The following is a 16,520-nucleotide window of genomic DNA, read 5'->3' as shown; positions in this document are numbered from 1 at the left end:
CTTCAACCTTAACAGGAAGCCTTAATGATGCCACTTGCAAGTTCCTTTTTTTTTTTTTTTTGCAAGATTACAGTGTTCTTGTAACCTTGGCTTTATATCTTTGTGCCACAAGATATCACAAGATCTAGAGTTACTAAGAGATACGTAACAGGACAGGCAGGCTGAGGTCAAAAGGCAGCATGAATCCCATATCCCAACTTCTTATCCAAATCCATCTTGCTAATTCAATATTAGATCTTTACAGTGCTTTCTGAAGGTTGTCAGGCACAGATACCAACTGCATTTCAGTACCTGATGATTATAGTAACAGTCTGGAATTACTAATAGCTATATTTTTCAAAGATCAGAAATCAGATTATCAGCATTGTCTGGTAAAAGAAGAAAGGAGAGAGCTCAAATATGGGTGCTTTTCTATCACTCCAAAACAGCCAGAATTCCTGTTAAAATCTATGTTAACAGAGGGAGAATATTTACTATTTTCTTCTATTTTAGTAGTGTTTTCCTCAGAACAACAAAAAATAACTGTTCTGAATACCAGCCTTTTTGGGCAAGCATTCAAATCTTTGGATTAAGTCAGTATTTAACATTTGTGAAGCGTGAAACTGTTGTGAAACAGTAAATACTGACTTAATGAGATCGTCAGTTATATTGGGTTTTGTTAACTGGAGTTGTTAATTGGTTTGGAGTTTTGTTGCCATGTGCCACAATTCTAGCAGCTGGCAGAGCATGGGTAAAACAAGAACTAATGGGTCAGTCTAATAACAGTAGATCTCTCCAGAATTACAGTTTAAGCAGGTGGGTATGCATACAGTTTGAGGATTTTTTTTTTATGTTTTTTTTTTTTTAAACTTAACATTTCAGAAAATGCCTAGGAAGCAAAATTGCTTCCTAACAGACATGATGCCTCTCATTTCCCATCATGGAGCTTCAGGGAAAATGAAACCATGTAGGGAGTTGATCCTTTTTTCTTTCTTGTTCTGTGCCTGCCACATAGCTCTTCACTGTAGTCACAGAGCCTATGTGCTTCTCCAGGACACGTCAGTTCATAGAATATAAGTTTAGAATCATTGATGAGAACTTTAGACACCTTAGACACAAGTGCAGTGTAAGCAAAAAGATTTTAACCCCCTTTTTCCTTCTTTACAAGTAGTCTGTGAGCAGGCAGTAGTAGCAGACAATTGTTTCAAAAAAATTCTCTCCTGTGACTTCAAATTCATTGCTTGGGTGTCTTGTGCCAAGAAACTCCAGCCTGTGGATGGTGTTTGGAATTATTTATCTGCTTGTTCTCCCTGTGTTCATTGAATGAACTGGTCCTTTCATTAATCTCTGCTTTTCTGCAGAACTATTTCTATTTTCCATGAATGTATAATTTGTGACAGATACTTCAATCCTTTCAACTTTTCCTATGGGAGGAAATGCCTCCCAACATCTTAAACTCATCTGGATGTTCTTGAAAAGTGAGACTATTGAGAACCAAAGTCCATTTCTAGTTTACTAAGGTACTGCACCCTAATCTCCCTGTTCTCCCAGTTCCCCTGCCAAGGAATTGAGCTTGCAGAATGCACACCACAGCTCCATTTCCAAAAAATGTAAGCTGGATGAGCAGCAGCAGTTTTTACAGGTCTGGAAATCAATGTTCTTTCTTTAGTTGATTTTTTTTCCAGTTCTGTTGACTGGTAAATTTGATACAAATGCTAGGAGACTCTGGAAGCCATCTCACTACATTGGGGATTCATTATCTACAGATTTAAATGAAGTTAATAGCAAGCTACATCTGGACATATATTTAAGAGCAGGGTTTGTTTCAGTGCTGCATAATAAACTCAAAAAAGGAGATAGCAAATATAGACTAAGAACCATGACTAGCATACAGTGTAATTTTAGTGCATAGGTCAATTAGTATGTGTAAAGTAGAGGCAAAGTAGTAATTTAAACAGTAAAGCTGTGAAAAGGGGAAATGAGGAAAGTAAGACATCTGTTAGCTAAATAAACAGAGAAAAATAGAGTTCATTCCTTTATGCTTTGTCAAAATATGCTTAATTAAAATGCAGCATTTAATTGTAGTTCTGTAAGATGAAAATATTGTTGCAGCAATAATTTCACAGTCAAGGTTTGATGGAATTGAAAATACTCCCATTCTTTGTGTAAGCCTATTTGTAGTTTCTTTGCAGATTGGTACTGGATCCTGGGAATTCTTGATGCCCTGGGATCAAACTTTAAAAAGAGAAGTTTTTCATATGTAGCCCAAAGGAAACAGCAGCTGCATAAATATTATCTGTCTCTTGCAGCACAGGGTATTTAGTTTTCTCTTGTAACTTCAGCAGTAAAGCCAGAATGCACTTTACCGTGGAATTCATGGGTGACTGCTTTTATCAATGCTCAACTGAATTTCCTTATTAGCCAATAGTTCCTCTAATTTGAGTGGCCTTTTAAAATTCTTTCTTAAAGACACATTTCAGTTTAATCCTAAAGTATCACTTGGTATTTAAAGGGAGATATTGAAAAGATGCATATAAATTTTTTAGGTCTGTTGGCAAAGGTTTATGTGAGATAATCTGAATGATTTCCAAATCTGAAAGCTGAGTGTACCCTGAGCTATTGTGATACCTTTGTAGACATTCCCTGGCTTGTTTGTGCTGATCCAATAGTGAGATAGAGGCTAAAATTGTAGGATAAAACTGTAGGCTAAATTTGTAGGATAAAATAGGTCCACAAGCAAATGGTTTGTTGTTTTAAATTGTAGGAATAAATAGAGACTAGGATTATAGGTGTGAGAGCTCCAGAAGCCCTTTTCATGTCAAATGATGCAGCTGCTGAGCCCCTGGGGAAGATGCAGGAACTTTATTCACTTGAATCATAGCAGTGGAAGGAAAGGTAGCTCTTAACATTGTCCCTCCCTGCATAAAAGCTTCCTGGAATCCCCTGAACCCCCCCACAGGAGCAGTGTCTCAGTCTCAAGTAGTGCAAATGATCCTTTTGTCTTCTTGTATGGGACGCCCAGTGCCACAACTGAGATAGTGTGAAATGACTATCAACAAAATCCTGTTTTCTTTTGATTGCTGTTTGCCAGTGTGCCTGCTTGTAGTTTGTGTTCTCTAGGGAGATGGTGACAGATAAGGAACATCTTCCAAGATGTCTCTGCTTCAGGTTCTTCTCTCCTGCCATATTACAGTGCATGGGAGAAGTTCACATTAAAGTAGCAAAATTAAGCTGGTTTTACTTTGGATGTAAATGTTTCTGTAAGTTCAGTTGGTGTGAAGACAGTTTCTGGTATAATACAGCTGAATTAGCCAACAGCATTTGCATAGATGAAATTTGAGGTGGCCAATCTGGGGTTTTTTGTTGATTTTTTTTTTTTCAACCTGAATTTGCCTTTCTTCACATTTTGAATGCCTGAAGTACTTTGCTTTTCTCTTTTCTCTCTAGTTTCAAAGGCCACATGATTATTCACCTCCTTTCCGATTTGGAACAGTCCCAAATGGAAGCACAGAAAGGAACATCAGAAACAACTACCCTGATATGCACCTTTACATGACAAAGTATAATCAGAAAGGAGTGGAAGATGCCTTGGTCAGCTTGAAAACTGGGTGAGCTTTTTTCCATGGATTTTAAAGAATGCTATTGGCTTTGCAGAAATTGAGGAATATTGATCTGTACTTACAGTGATACTGAACAGATTGATGTCAGGCATACTGTGTAGTACATGGCTCTGTGCATGCACTGTATAGTGATTCGGAGAAAACTCCAGGAACTCGCCAACAAAGTTTAAGTTGACAAGCAGGTATTCTTTATTGCAGCACTGGGAGACACGGGGGATAGCTCCTCCAAGCGTGTCTCTGCCAGGCACCAACCAGGCTGTGATTATATTGTCCTTAAACATACATATTCATTAGATTACATACATTACTCATAGTTCTTAGACAATGCCTACTGTATGCATACAAAAATGTGGTATTGGGCTTTCAGACCCCCGGTGATTATTTCTTCATCACTTTGTTTTAGGCTCATTGTCATATCAGTAACCATCAGGTGGTCCTGGCAAAGCTTATCTTAGTAATTTTTTTCTCTATAGTTGCTAACAAAGCCTAACATTCTTGAGGTTACTTATTTACAACCCTATTCTTCATTCAACCCCATTCTTCAATCCACCCGATTCTTCAATCAACCCCACTCTTCACCCCCCTCTTCAATAGCTACCAGTAAGGACAATGATTGCCTTTGATTTGTATGACTAATTTAAAATTGCATGGAAGCTTCAATGTCCTATGTCAGATAGATTCAAAGGGCAGAATTCTCAGATTTGAAGAGAGATGATACAGATAGGCCTTAACTTGTGTGTGGGCTCAACACAGACCATGATGTTTTGTACAGTCCCTCATTTTTACAGAACTCTCATAGGAATGTGCTTTCTCAGGGTGAATTTCTGACAAAGCTTGTTTGTCTGGCCAGTGTGCAATTACTTGTTATTTCTTTTCAATCTCCCATCCCTTTAGTGTGCTTTTAGGTCCACTCTTACATATTCTTCTCTCCTCTAATTAGCATGACCCTGTACATTTACTGTGACATCTGAAATATTGACTTTGATCTTTGTAAAAGCTGTTGAGATGAGATAGTCTCAAATGCAGGCTAATGCCTGCTTCTGGCAAGTATTCTGGCAAATATTATTGTCTTTCTTCCTTAAGATCTGAGATTTAGACTTGAGTGCCATCTATCCTTTTCTCTAAGTAGCCCATTCTGCATAGTTTGACAGAGACTGAATTCTCATTCTTAATCCTCATAAGGTATGAGTAACTCTACTTGTATTGGTATTCATCTGCATGACAGGAATGTGTTAGCTCTGGTAATCTTTTATCAACATGCAGGCTTGGTAATAGCATGTGTATTTTTGTTAATAATACTGCATTACGATAATCATAATTTATCAATATAGATTGTTCAGGTTTGTTTTATTTCAAAGTGATAATGCCAAGTTACCCACAGTGGATTTCAGTCCATCTACACTAGCGGCTGTTTCAAGGCACATCTCACCTGCTATTATTTATGGTGAACACAGGACATCGTTCTTCCTATATCAAATTAAGCTGTTAGTTTTGGTTCTTTTTGGGGGGAACTGCTTGTCCTTTTATTTTTTTCTCTCCTTCTGCCAAGCATGTAGGGGATTTTAACACATTTGAGTCCTGAATCTTTTCTTAGAGATCAGGTTCTCTTCTTTGAAAAGTAATACTTCCTACTGTTTCTTGCTCTGCTGAATCCACATTGTCTGGACTGTCATCACTGCTCAAAGCATCCTCAACTGGCAGTTCTCAAGCACGGTTTGTCCCACCCTGATACAGACATGTAACATAATGTGAGATGAATCACACCCAGGTCTTCCAAACTGGAGGCAGAGCTCTTGTTCTGACCAAGGCTGTGCAGGTCACGTTTCCTGGGTGACAGCTAAATTATGCATTATAGATAGTCAGCTTAATGCTACCATTCCTGCTGCAAATTTTTTAAGAAGCTGTCCTTAATTTCAACCATTTTTAGGGCTTGTTCAGTTGGATGGATTTATTTAGACAATGTATATTCCTTGTTCTTTTCACCAACCATTTGTGCTACTGGAAGCCCTGAAATATTGCTGTTAGCTTTAAAATTGTGCCACCTGTCAGACACTTAAGCATGGAAAAGGGGGGCGTGGAGGGTGTGCTACCTGACTGCAGGGAATTTCAGGACATTCACTAAAACTCAGGCTAGCTGCTCTTGTGCCAGCTGCTGCTCTTCCTCAAAAGCTTCAGCCCTTTTGACAGCATAGCCTATTCATTTTTTATAGGTTTTTTTTTTTTTCCGTGCTGGAGCTCCTTTCCTCTTCTAAGTGATTCCTCAGAATGGACACCCTGGATGTCTATCTTGCTCCCCTTGACTGACATTTCTGTAGCAGATGGTGCAAATAAGTTGCCATGTGCGATGCTTTCCAGATCAATATAAGTAACTGCTACATACAGCTGCGCTCCGTAGCATTTTGTTTTCTGGCACCTACAGAAAGATTAAACAGCATGCCATCAGCTGCTTTCAGTCTTACACCCTCCAAAAACAGAATTCTTCACTTTTTCTACCAAATTTACTGTTCTGTTACTCAGGATACATAACTCTTCTCAATTTTTGTATGCCTATACTGTATCTTCTTCCTTTCTCAAGAATTATTTGACAAGATTGTTACTCTCTTCCATGTAAAGTTTGCTCTTTCATAGTTACCCAGACTTGATCAAGCTTTCAGCTTTCCTACTTTGCTTGATCCTATGACTTTTAATACGTTGCCCCATGGAGCATTTTGAGGATGACTTATCTATCTCTCCTTCCTCAAACTGCTTCTGCTTCTGAGCAAATATATAATTTCTGTTTTTCTCTACAGTATGCATGTGTTCTGCTTACCTTCCTAGAGCTATTTTGGCTGTTTTCATCTTTATCTCTGGTTAAAGCTATTCCTGTACATTTTATTATTATTTTTTTTTCATCCTCATCATTGGTAGCATACAAATAATTTTTCTTAATGAGGTAAAGCTTTCTGCTTCAGCACAGCTTTTGGAAGATGAACAACCTAGTAATTATAGACTCATAGACTATAGACCTGGGCAGGACTTGTAAAGATTGTCTGGTTGATAGCTGCTGTGAGTCAAAATAAATAGTACCTGTGTTATTCCTAAAGAACGTTTGTATAACCTGCATGCATTTCTTGTCCCACTTTTAAAACTACTTTTGATTAATTGAAGACATAAAATTTAGTCCATTTTAATTTCTTATATATAGTGTTTGATTCTAATTTTAAGATGGAACAAAAAAATGCCAGCAATAAAGCAATGCTTAATCACTGAATAATGCCGCACACGTGGCATCTGATCTAAAGAGAATCAAGCTATCAGGTAGTCTCTTGTCACTGTTCAGTCTGGTTGTGCTGTATCTCAAATTCTTACATCTTTCAGTCAGCTTTAATTAATGTTAGGCTCTTGACGTGTATTTGGAATATCTTGAACTTTGAGACCATCACGTTTACACAGAGTTGTTATTAAGTTGAACTGGAAGGAGAAAGTGGGAAGGAGACAAACATAAAGCTTCAGATGCACAGATTTCTCTAAGAGCTTTGTTGTTCCTGAGACATGTATGTGTCCTTTTTTTTCATTCTGAAACAAGATAAAAAATAAACTGGGTTTTTATCTTGCTTCTCACAAGAAGAAAAAAATCAGCTGCTTCAGTCCAGTTGTGAACATGCCCAGGAAAAACCTCAAGGGCAGAAATACAGATAGTAATGTGTATAAAATAAATTATGTTCCTGCCTTTATTTCCTGGTCTGGTGTAGGGGTTAGATAGGTTTTGTGCTGTACATGTAGAGATGAGTGCGCACAGATCTTGTTGTCTTGAACAAGATACTCAGCCTCCTCCTATTTTTGAGAAGTGAAGCTAATAGTGTTTCAAAAATTAACTTAGAAGGAAAGCATCTGCTTTTGGGTTTGTTTTTTGTTGTTGGCTTTTTTTTTTAATTAGAACAAATAACTTCACTACCTGAGCAGTAGTCTTGGACCTGTCTTGTTTGATTAGCACCAAAAGTGTATGAGATCATTCTAGAAAGGAATGAACTGGGTAATGCTACAAATGAAAATGGAAAAGAGATTTTTGCTTTAGACTGACATTGACATTATACCTACTCCTTCAGATGAATCCCCATGGTGAGGTTCATTGCAGCTTACTCATGAAAGCTTGTTGCTGTCAGTGGTGAAGGCAGATTTATCAGCTCTATTGGCTTTTGCCCTTTGATAAGAAATTGATCTTTATTTCTGAAAATATAAAAAAAAAAGTATCTCAGTAATATCTACATCATGTCAATAGTATCTTATTTCTGAGATTCATACATACAGTTCTCAAGAGAGCTGCTGAGGCACCATTTGAACAACAGGAGAACTTTGTATTTAGTGGTTAAAGATATCGGTTTGCAACCAGACCTGTTAAAAGGGAGCAAAATTAGGTTTGTTGTTGAAGTGCTACTTCATAATTTTCAAAATGGCAAAATATTGTCACTTCTTCAATGCAATTTAGTACTCTAAGTAAGTACAATCTTACAAGCTTGGCAAACAATGTACTGTTTTTCCCTACATTTCAGACATGTAAAGGATCAGCTGCACCGTATGTGCTGTGCTACCTGAGGAGCTTCAAACTGCTCTTTAGGCAGAACTGAGCAGCTCAGGAGTCCTCCAGAGCATTTTGTTCCTTTTGCTTAATGAAAACAGAAATAGCAGTTATTTTCCTGAGCATTATTCAGACAAGTCTGTAAGACATCAACTATTGCATTCTTGGTGGCTTAAGTCCAGCTGTGTTAGAGCTGTAGTGGCTCCTCTCTGTTCTTTAGTTGTTTATTGGTCAAATAAAGCTCTAAAAATGCATTGTGAGCATTTCTGTCTATGCTGTGTTTAATTAATCTATGTTTCTAGAACCCTCTATTCCAGAGACACAGATCTGTTGTTTTTGCTTCTTGAAAAGAGAATTAAGTCTTTGGATAGGAAGTAGTTAATTTTTACAGTAGCTGTTCAGGTTTGTTTGCTTCTCTTTGCCTTGTTCTATTTTTCCAGAAGGGGTTCTTGATAAAGAATGCTATTTTTCTGCAAGCAAAACACTGTTACCTGTTGTAATTCCTGGGTGTGAGATGTGTCAGCTCATAACTGTTGAGCTTGCCTGTAGTGTTTCTCTGTGTACGAGTGTTCTGCTGTAAAACTGTCACAGTGAGAAAACGCAGTGGCAGTAAACCTGAAATACATTTCATGTTCCCACTTTTGCCCCAGTTTAAGTACCCTGAAGTATTGTCTGGGATTTAACTGCTAATGGCTGAAATTATAAAATGTAACTGGGAGAGGCTCTTCTTACTATAGAGAAAATGGGAGACTTTCACTTGCTGATAGCCTGTCACTTCCTTTCTAGGAAACCTGAGTAATGATGGATCCCTTGTGTTCTATGGGGAAACTGCCCCTTGTACAGCTGCAGATCCCTCGCTGCTGTGAGCAGGTTTCAGGTTTTATTTACAGCCACAGCCGTGCCTATATATTCAGGGATTTGCTGCTAAAGTTTACTCAGGGCTCCATCTGCCTTCCTATTAAAGACTGCTGTGCTGGGTGGTTTATACCCATCAAGTTTAATACCTTATTCCCTAGTCATCTGTGCTATAGTGGTAGAAATGCAAAGCTGCTTGGAAGGAATGTTGTGGTGACCTCACCGTGAGCTGCCAGAGCCTCGCATGCCTGGTGCAGCGAAGCATCACATCCAAGCTGTCCCCTGGGAAGATGCAATCGGCCTGCAGGCCTGTCCTGAGCTGCTAGTCACTTCAATAAGGAGAGTGTTCTGTTCCTCAGCATCTTATAATGACAAATAACAGTGCTAGAAGAAACACCTGAAAAGATCTGAAAGAACAGTGTGAATGGCATGAGGAGCTGTTTCTTCCCTGCAAGCACACTCTCCCCTGTGAAAAAAGCACTATGGTTATTATTTTTATAGATTCCAGTGGTACTAAGAGGAGAAAGTAGAAGAGATATCCCTAGGAGGCTCTGATGCCCTTTTACCCCTCAGTCTCTCACTTTGTTGGCTTGAATTGGATTTTTGTTGTGTTTGTAGTGCTTATAAATTGTATCTAAGTCACAGCTTTGCACAGTCTGTTATCTGCTGAACAGATATGAGCTGGTCAGAGGCTGTGCTGGCATCTTCTGCAGTGGGGCACAAGCATAACCAGGAGGTAGACATCTCCATTTCTCTCTGCTGGAACAGAGATCACTTGTGCCCAGCAGGTCCTTCTGTTAATTAGGGCTGTCAATTAAAGTGGTGGTGTGCCCAAAGTGAAAACAAACCCAACTTGTCTTCTAGGCAGCCAGCTGACATCTCCACTTGGATGCAAAAGCAGTGTCAAGTTTTTGCAGTATTTAAAATTTCTTTTTTACAGAAAAAATATGATCAAAATAGTCATCAAAGGACAATCTTCCCAGTTTCTATTCTTTCTGTGGTTCATACCTTTTCACCTAAAAAGAGAAGGGGAAGCTCTAAGAGAAATTACCTCTTTGAAAGAAAAATAATATATTCTAATTTTTAGAAAAAGTGCAAATTCTTCATCATTCTTGTGGGCAGATGATAACAGCTTGCAACCCCAACTCAAAGAAAAGGGCAGCAGACGTAAATATTTAAACTTTTCATCTAGTGGCTCTACAGTTTTTGACTGTTTCCGATTGACAACCCGTTACAGTACCTGTAATTGAGAATATTCACTCTTTTCTTAGACATTTGACATTGCAGTACATACAATTCTTTTACCAGATTTTTAAGGAATTGCAGAAATGGTTGACTCTGAATTGTGTCTGAAGGAGCAAGGAAAAGGTTGGTGGGTGGCAGGAGACATCTGTAGACTGTAGTAACTTATGCCTGGTATGATAGGTGAAGAGAGAAATTGCGTTGTACACAGTTTTAGCACAAGCATTCCTTTATGCAACCCAATTTTAAAAGAATGTATCAAATCCTTAAATACCCAGCTATCATTCCAAAACATGATGTTTTCTCATGCTTTCTCATGGCCTGCTCATCTAATCTCTCTATTCTGAACCTGCCTGGGATTTGTGTTTTTTGCAGGCTTCAAAAACAGGATTAAAAAATCAAATGCAGCAACTGAAATAACCAGGTTTTAGATGTGAGGGCCTTGCTCCAGTCACTTTTTTAAGATATCATTGGAACAGCAGCCTGTAGTTAATGTATGTACTGATCCTAATGAAGAGAGAATGATGGTTTCCTCTCTCAAAGTATGGAAGCCTTAGAGATCTTCTGGGCTACTCAAAATTCACCACTTTAAGCTATTGAATCGGAAACTTGTTTATTCACATGTGATAGGAAAACTGCTTTCCTGAGTCTACATCTGTTGTAACTACAGCAAAACTTAAAACTCAGACAGGAATTGGCCCCTGGTTTTCATTTTTCCCTACTGAATAACGAGCCCAACTTGTATTGCTAAATGTTGTTTCTTTAACGAGAAATATTTAGGAAAATTACTTTATATTTTCACGCTATCTATAGGATATTATTTTAAAATATTTTTGACCTTGAAAGGGCAAATTATTATGCCAGGTGATCAGTATTTAATGGGTGATAAATCCAAAACATGAATGTGTGACATAAAATAAGAAATCAATATTTCAGATAATTCACTGTCAATCGTACTTATAAATAATGGTCAGTAGTATAAAATAACTTAAAGGACCAACTTAACTAGCTCCTGAATTGCTCTGCTTCCATACATAATCACCCCCTAGGCCATTTTTCTGGATAGAATGTTTGGACATGTTTGGAGGCTGATGCTTCAGAGCATCTGTTTCTGCAGCTGCTCTGAAAGACAATTCAGTAGAGCTGAGAGAAACAACCCTCGGAACTCCTCAGAAAGAATCTGAACTGAACTTTGTTTTTCTCAGTCACATGAAATCTGAACCTGAGCTAGGCACATCTGAAGCACTGATGAGTTCAGGCAACTTTGGCTGTAAATCATACATGGAGTCTCAAATTTTATGCCTCCATATTTTCTGCTTTGTAGCTGGAGTGGAACTAGAGATGGTCAATACTTTCAGAAGTTGTTCTGTAGTCCTCTTTAGTGCTGGTAGGTTGAAATAATCACAGCTTTAGACCACTTAAGGTTGTTTGCTTGTTTAAGTAAAAGTGAGTATCAGTCAGTCTTTGCTCTCTCCTCCCTTAGTGTCTCTCTCTGTCTTTTCCCTCTTTGGCATCAGACCTTTGTAAAGTTTGGCAGTGATGGATAGAATATTGCAGTTGTGGAGCTGAATTGACATAGTTACTTTCTGGAGCTGTTGTGAATACCAAAACAAGCAAGCTCAGAAAGAAACAGAAGGAATTGGTGAATGCAAATAATCTGGGAGCTGTCAAACATGATGGGGCTTAATACAGCTCATGAAATACCCATTCGTCTGAAGCCAAGAACATGTATTCAGGGATAATACCATCCGTACATGCCTTGTTTCTTTTATTCCGCCTTAAACATTTGTTGTTTGCTAGTGTCATAGATCATCTGGGCCCAACTCTAAGCCAGTGAGGATCTACTGCTCATGTGTAGGTGCTCCTAATCATGTGTACCTCTGGGGAAACTTGTAAGTCAAGCAGCACTGAACAAAGATCCAAAACTACCTAGGAGAGCTGCCTGGTGCTGAAGAATGTCTATTTATCCATGTACATTTTAACACTAAGTATTAAATTATCGTAAAAACCATCTGCAGGAGTTAACACTGTGAGTAGCAATTTTCATCCTGACATTCTGTAAAAAAACCCAAAATCTCTGCTAAACAGTTCGGCCCATTCAGTACATTCTCTCCTGGTTGACTGGGTTCAGGCAGCTTCTGCAATCAATAGCTTAATTTAGTTTGACAGCAGATGGCTGGGGTAACTTAATTTCAATTTAAATTATGAAGCTTTCTTTTGGACTTCAATCTAATATTCATTTCAGTGACCATTCTAATATTCATTTTGGTATTGCACTCTGAGGGGAATGATTTTCAGTTGGTGTTACAACTGTAGTCACCCAAGCTAGGAATTGGAAAGCTGGTTTGCAACTGGGCAACTGCTATTTGTGCCAGAAGACTGCAGAGATATGAAAACATTTACATCTGCTGTTCTATCTAGATGCATTTTTTAGAGGATCTGTTCACTAAAGTATCAATTCTGAAGTCTAGTAGCTTAAAAGAAACGTGTGTCTGAATCAGCATGGCTTTCCTGCTTCTCCTGCTTAGAGTTACTGAGACAGCGAACAGTGTAGGGGTTGGACTACAAAGTGCCACCAAGCTGGCAGCAAGAGAAAGACTTCCTGTGGCATTTCCACTGGTGGCAGGATTTTCTGGCATCAGTTTATTTCTGATGGCTGGTCCCTGTTTCCCTGTCACTTGCCATGCTTTCAGGAAATAAAGTTATTCTCACGTTCTTGACATTCTTAATGGAAATAAGATAAATGTGCTGCATTTTTAGGAAATAAAAAAATCCCCTTTCTCTCATGTTCAGCTGACCTAGAGCAACTTGCCTCAGGAAAAAAATGGTTTAAAGTAACTTATTTCTAGTTCCTTTACTCAGTACCTGAATGTTCTTTTTTTTTTTTTTTTTTTGGGGGGGGGAGGAACCAAAACCCCCAGAAAACCAACCCAAAATCAACAAATGGTTGTCTGCTGTGTCTGTATTACCATTTTTTTAGGTAATGCACTTATCTACCCTATGTCTTTAAATATGCCAGAGTACCTGGAAATAAAATGAACAAGTGAAAGTAGCTATATCCTACTTAACCTCTCTTCTTTTGAGAAGAAGATATTCTTAGTATTCATTTGATTTGGGGATGAGGTCAGATGCTTGGTGAACTTGGTGAAGCTGAATTTATCCTTCATTATGCTATTGTAACTGGGATAAAACCTTTACTCTAAAAATACCTTCCCCCTACTTGACTTTTCAAATGTTGTGTTTTGATAAACTGAGGCTTTGCATGTGCTTCATTGCTTTGCTTCTGAGACCTTAAGTAGAATGCCATTCTGTTGTATGACTTAATCATAAAAAGCACACTAAATTTTCCATTAGTTTGTTGCTAAGGGAAAGGTTACAGGGACTGGGAAAGTGGGTGAACAGAGGAGTGAGTGGTGGATAGGAGCTCAGAGGGGTGAGGAGGATGAACATACCCACTCAGGTAACCACAACCAAATTATGCAGGAAGGTTCACAGCAGCTCTTCTGTCAGCCTGAGATTGCCCTGACAGGTGAGGTGAAGCCTCCACAATCTCTGACAATGGTGTGAATGTCTGTCAGGGGTTGCTCTTTCACATTCTGTGTCTACATTTTCTGTGTGAAGATTGAAGCGAGGACAATTTGAGCTGGGAGAAAAGGTGAAAGCCCATTCCCTGCTAATTAGTTCATCATTTAAATGAGTTCAACTATGCCAGCCTGTGTTGTTGCAGGGGGTGGTTGTTAAATTTTTCCCCTAATGAATTGCCAATGTCAAGATGTCAAGAAATCCACACAGTGTGTTTGAATGTAAGGTCTGTGTGGACCTATTTGAACATGTGCTAAAAGATAAAGTCACTGCTGGAGATCCAGTGCCATCAGATAACTGGAAATGCATTTTACTCAAATCCAAGTAAATGAAGTCATCAGTCCTTCATGCTGAAGGTTAAATATCTGCTACTCTTGCTGCAGCAATAGCAAAGTGTCACTTTAGAGCACTTCCAGTGAAGTCTTCTCTTCAGAGTAGCCTTCTTTCCCTTTGATTGCTGCAGCATCCCATAGAGACCTTTTGGCATTAGATCCCCTGGATAGAGTTCGAGATGTACAAATGATATTGTGCCTCGCATTGTGCACTCTTGACATACTTTCTTTTATTCCTTCTGTGCAAAGGAAGGGATAAAAAGTAAATTATTACATTTTTAATGCATCTGTAAATCTGTAGTGTAAATCTATCACATTTTAAAGCCAGTAGTTTTGCACTTGCTGCCTTTCCAACAATGGTATTGATGATTTTAAAACATTTGCTTATGTTTAATCCACCCTTAAGTGGATGTCACTTTTTTTGCCTAATATCAGGCTATAAATGCTATTTTAAGGGTCATATAAGGCATCCATTCTGCAGACTAGGCAATTTATTTTTAAAAGCAAAAAAGCTGAAAAGTAGCAGGTTTTTGCAGAATGCTTTGAAAATGAGCTGTGACTTTCCAAAATTATGCTTACAGTATAAAGCTTTAATAGGTAAAAGGGTTTTGGATGGAGGGGATGAGGGTAAAGGGGGAGGGCGAAGGTGGTGTTTAAAGTATTGTTTGAGGATTAACTTGCAGCCTGCTATTTGTAAAAAGACAGTCATTTCAGATACTGTGCTCATAGTCTCTTTTGCATTTATTTACAACAACTTTGAGGAAGAGCATCTCTTAGGTTTTTAAGTCACCTAGGCAAATTTGAAAAATAGATCTGATTTCATTAACTGTCTTTCTCAGAATAAAATTTATATAGTTTATAACGAATGATTATTCTTACATATGTAATTCAGTTTTAATTTTTCAGAATAAGACCCAGAAGGTGCCTATTTAGGTTCAAAGTTCTTTTCATTACAGATAATGCTGAAAAATCATTTTGATACAGCTGTTTACAGTAAAATGAAGTGCAAACAAACTGCTGTGATGGTACAATTCATGTATACATGGATTCTGGTTTTGCGTAATAGACAGCTGTTGTCTGGCCATGTTGGGGTGTTAAAAAACAGAAAGAAGAGTGAGAGAAATTGATTCTGATGTTAATGTCCTGGATCTGACAGATGAACACTGCCCTACATGTTACCCACTTTAGCAAGAAATTGCTTCTGCTGTAGATGTTCTATGTTTGGATTTACTGCGGTAGTTGAAAACTAGAAAGTGACTTCAGTCATGCTCCAGTTTCTCTGATCCTCAGTCAAAACACAGCATTATTTGTTCCATAGCTTGCAGTGCTTGACAGGAAAGTAGAAGAACGTGAATAAAGAGGACTGCATTAAAGCATCCCTCTCATTTTCTGAATTCTATCACATATGTCATAGCAGGACCCAAAGTAACTGAAAGAGATGAATTTCTGGTGTGCTGCATTACTGGTTGTTTCTCCAGACTACTGAGCAGACGGCCATTTTCCCTGTTTTTCGATCAAGAAAACAAACTTGCTGGAGGGTCATTTAGTTGGTTAAGAAAGCAAAGTAATACTTTCTAAGTGAGCTATGCTTCTGCTGTGGAGGAAGAAACAATGACTAATAAAGGACCATTTTCCTAACCCTGCTTTCCTATTTTGATTATAGGAATTTGATGATAAGCATGATCCAATAAAAAGATAGGGGAAACTATAGGGAAGCATTTCAGCTTTTCTGAAATTACTTTTCTATACCTTTTCCTCTGACTTTAATTTTCTTTACACAGGCATTTTTGAACATGTACAGCAACACTTTAGATAATGTGGGGTTTTTTTGCAGTAGCTATTCTGATTTCTCAGCTCTTATACTTCTTGGTTTCTTATAAATGTTTAGGTACAACACTGTGCACATCTGTTTTTCACAGATCTCCCACTTCAAGTTATTACATTCAGTAGTGCACTTTTGGTTATTTTTAGAGCTATTACTATTCATAATTCTGTAACACCTGATGTTCTCCTATTTTGTGTGAGCTGAAATTCTCCCTAACCCCTCTCCTCTTTGTGCTTGGTAGATAATGAAAGACATTTGCCTTTGTACTCTCATATAGATATTCCAAAATGTTTATTTTCCCTCCTATCCAGTATTATTGCAGTAGTTCCAAGGAAGTTTACAAACCTGCCAGTTGCTCAGATGACTCATAACACTGTAGTTCTGTTCCTCTGCATTCATTAAAGATGCCTGATGCATTTGGCTACTTCATGGCAGCTGTAAATCTTGTTTCTTGCTGCATTCCAGTTTCTGTAGTTCTCTTTCATCTTTCTAATAATTCTTAGCAGTTTATATAAACCTACACAATGTGG

At 38.2% G+C, this 16,520-nt stretch overlaps 1 protein-coding gene across 3 annotated transcripts in view; it reads left to right on the top strand.

Moving 5' to 3' along the window:
* Positions 1-16,520, top strand: part of GRIN2A (glutamate ionotropic receptor NMDA type subunit 2A) — a 180,810-nt gene that overhangs the window by 140,210 nt on the left and 24,080 nt on the right. For all 3 annotated transcript variants that reach the window (XM_061358300.1, XM_061358299.1, XM_061358298.1), the window contains exon 11: positions 3,427-3,587. In XM_061358300.1, coding sequence (XP_061214284.1) covers positions 3,427-3,587 — 161 coding nt within the window. The remainder of the gene's footprint in view (positions 1-3,426; positions 3,588-16,520) is intronic.

Source organism: Neopsephotus bourkii, unplaced genomic scaffold, assembly GCF_033783945.1.
Source record: "Neopsephotus bourkii isolate Nb327-2 ecotype Australia unplaced genomic scaffold, CSIRO-AGI_Nbou_v1 NB_940, whole genome shotgun sequence".
Lineage (NCBI taxonomy): Eukaryota > Metazoa > Chordata > Aves > Psittaciformes > Psittacidae > Neopsephotus > Neopsephotus bourkii.
The sequence above is the reverse complement of the archived record's forward strand: the minus strand, read 5'-3'. Positions and strand labels throughout refer to the sequence as shown.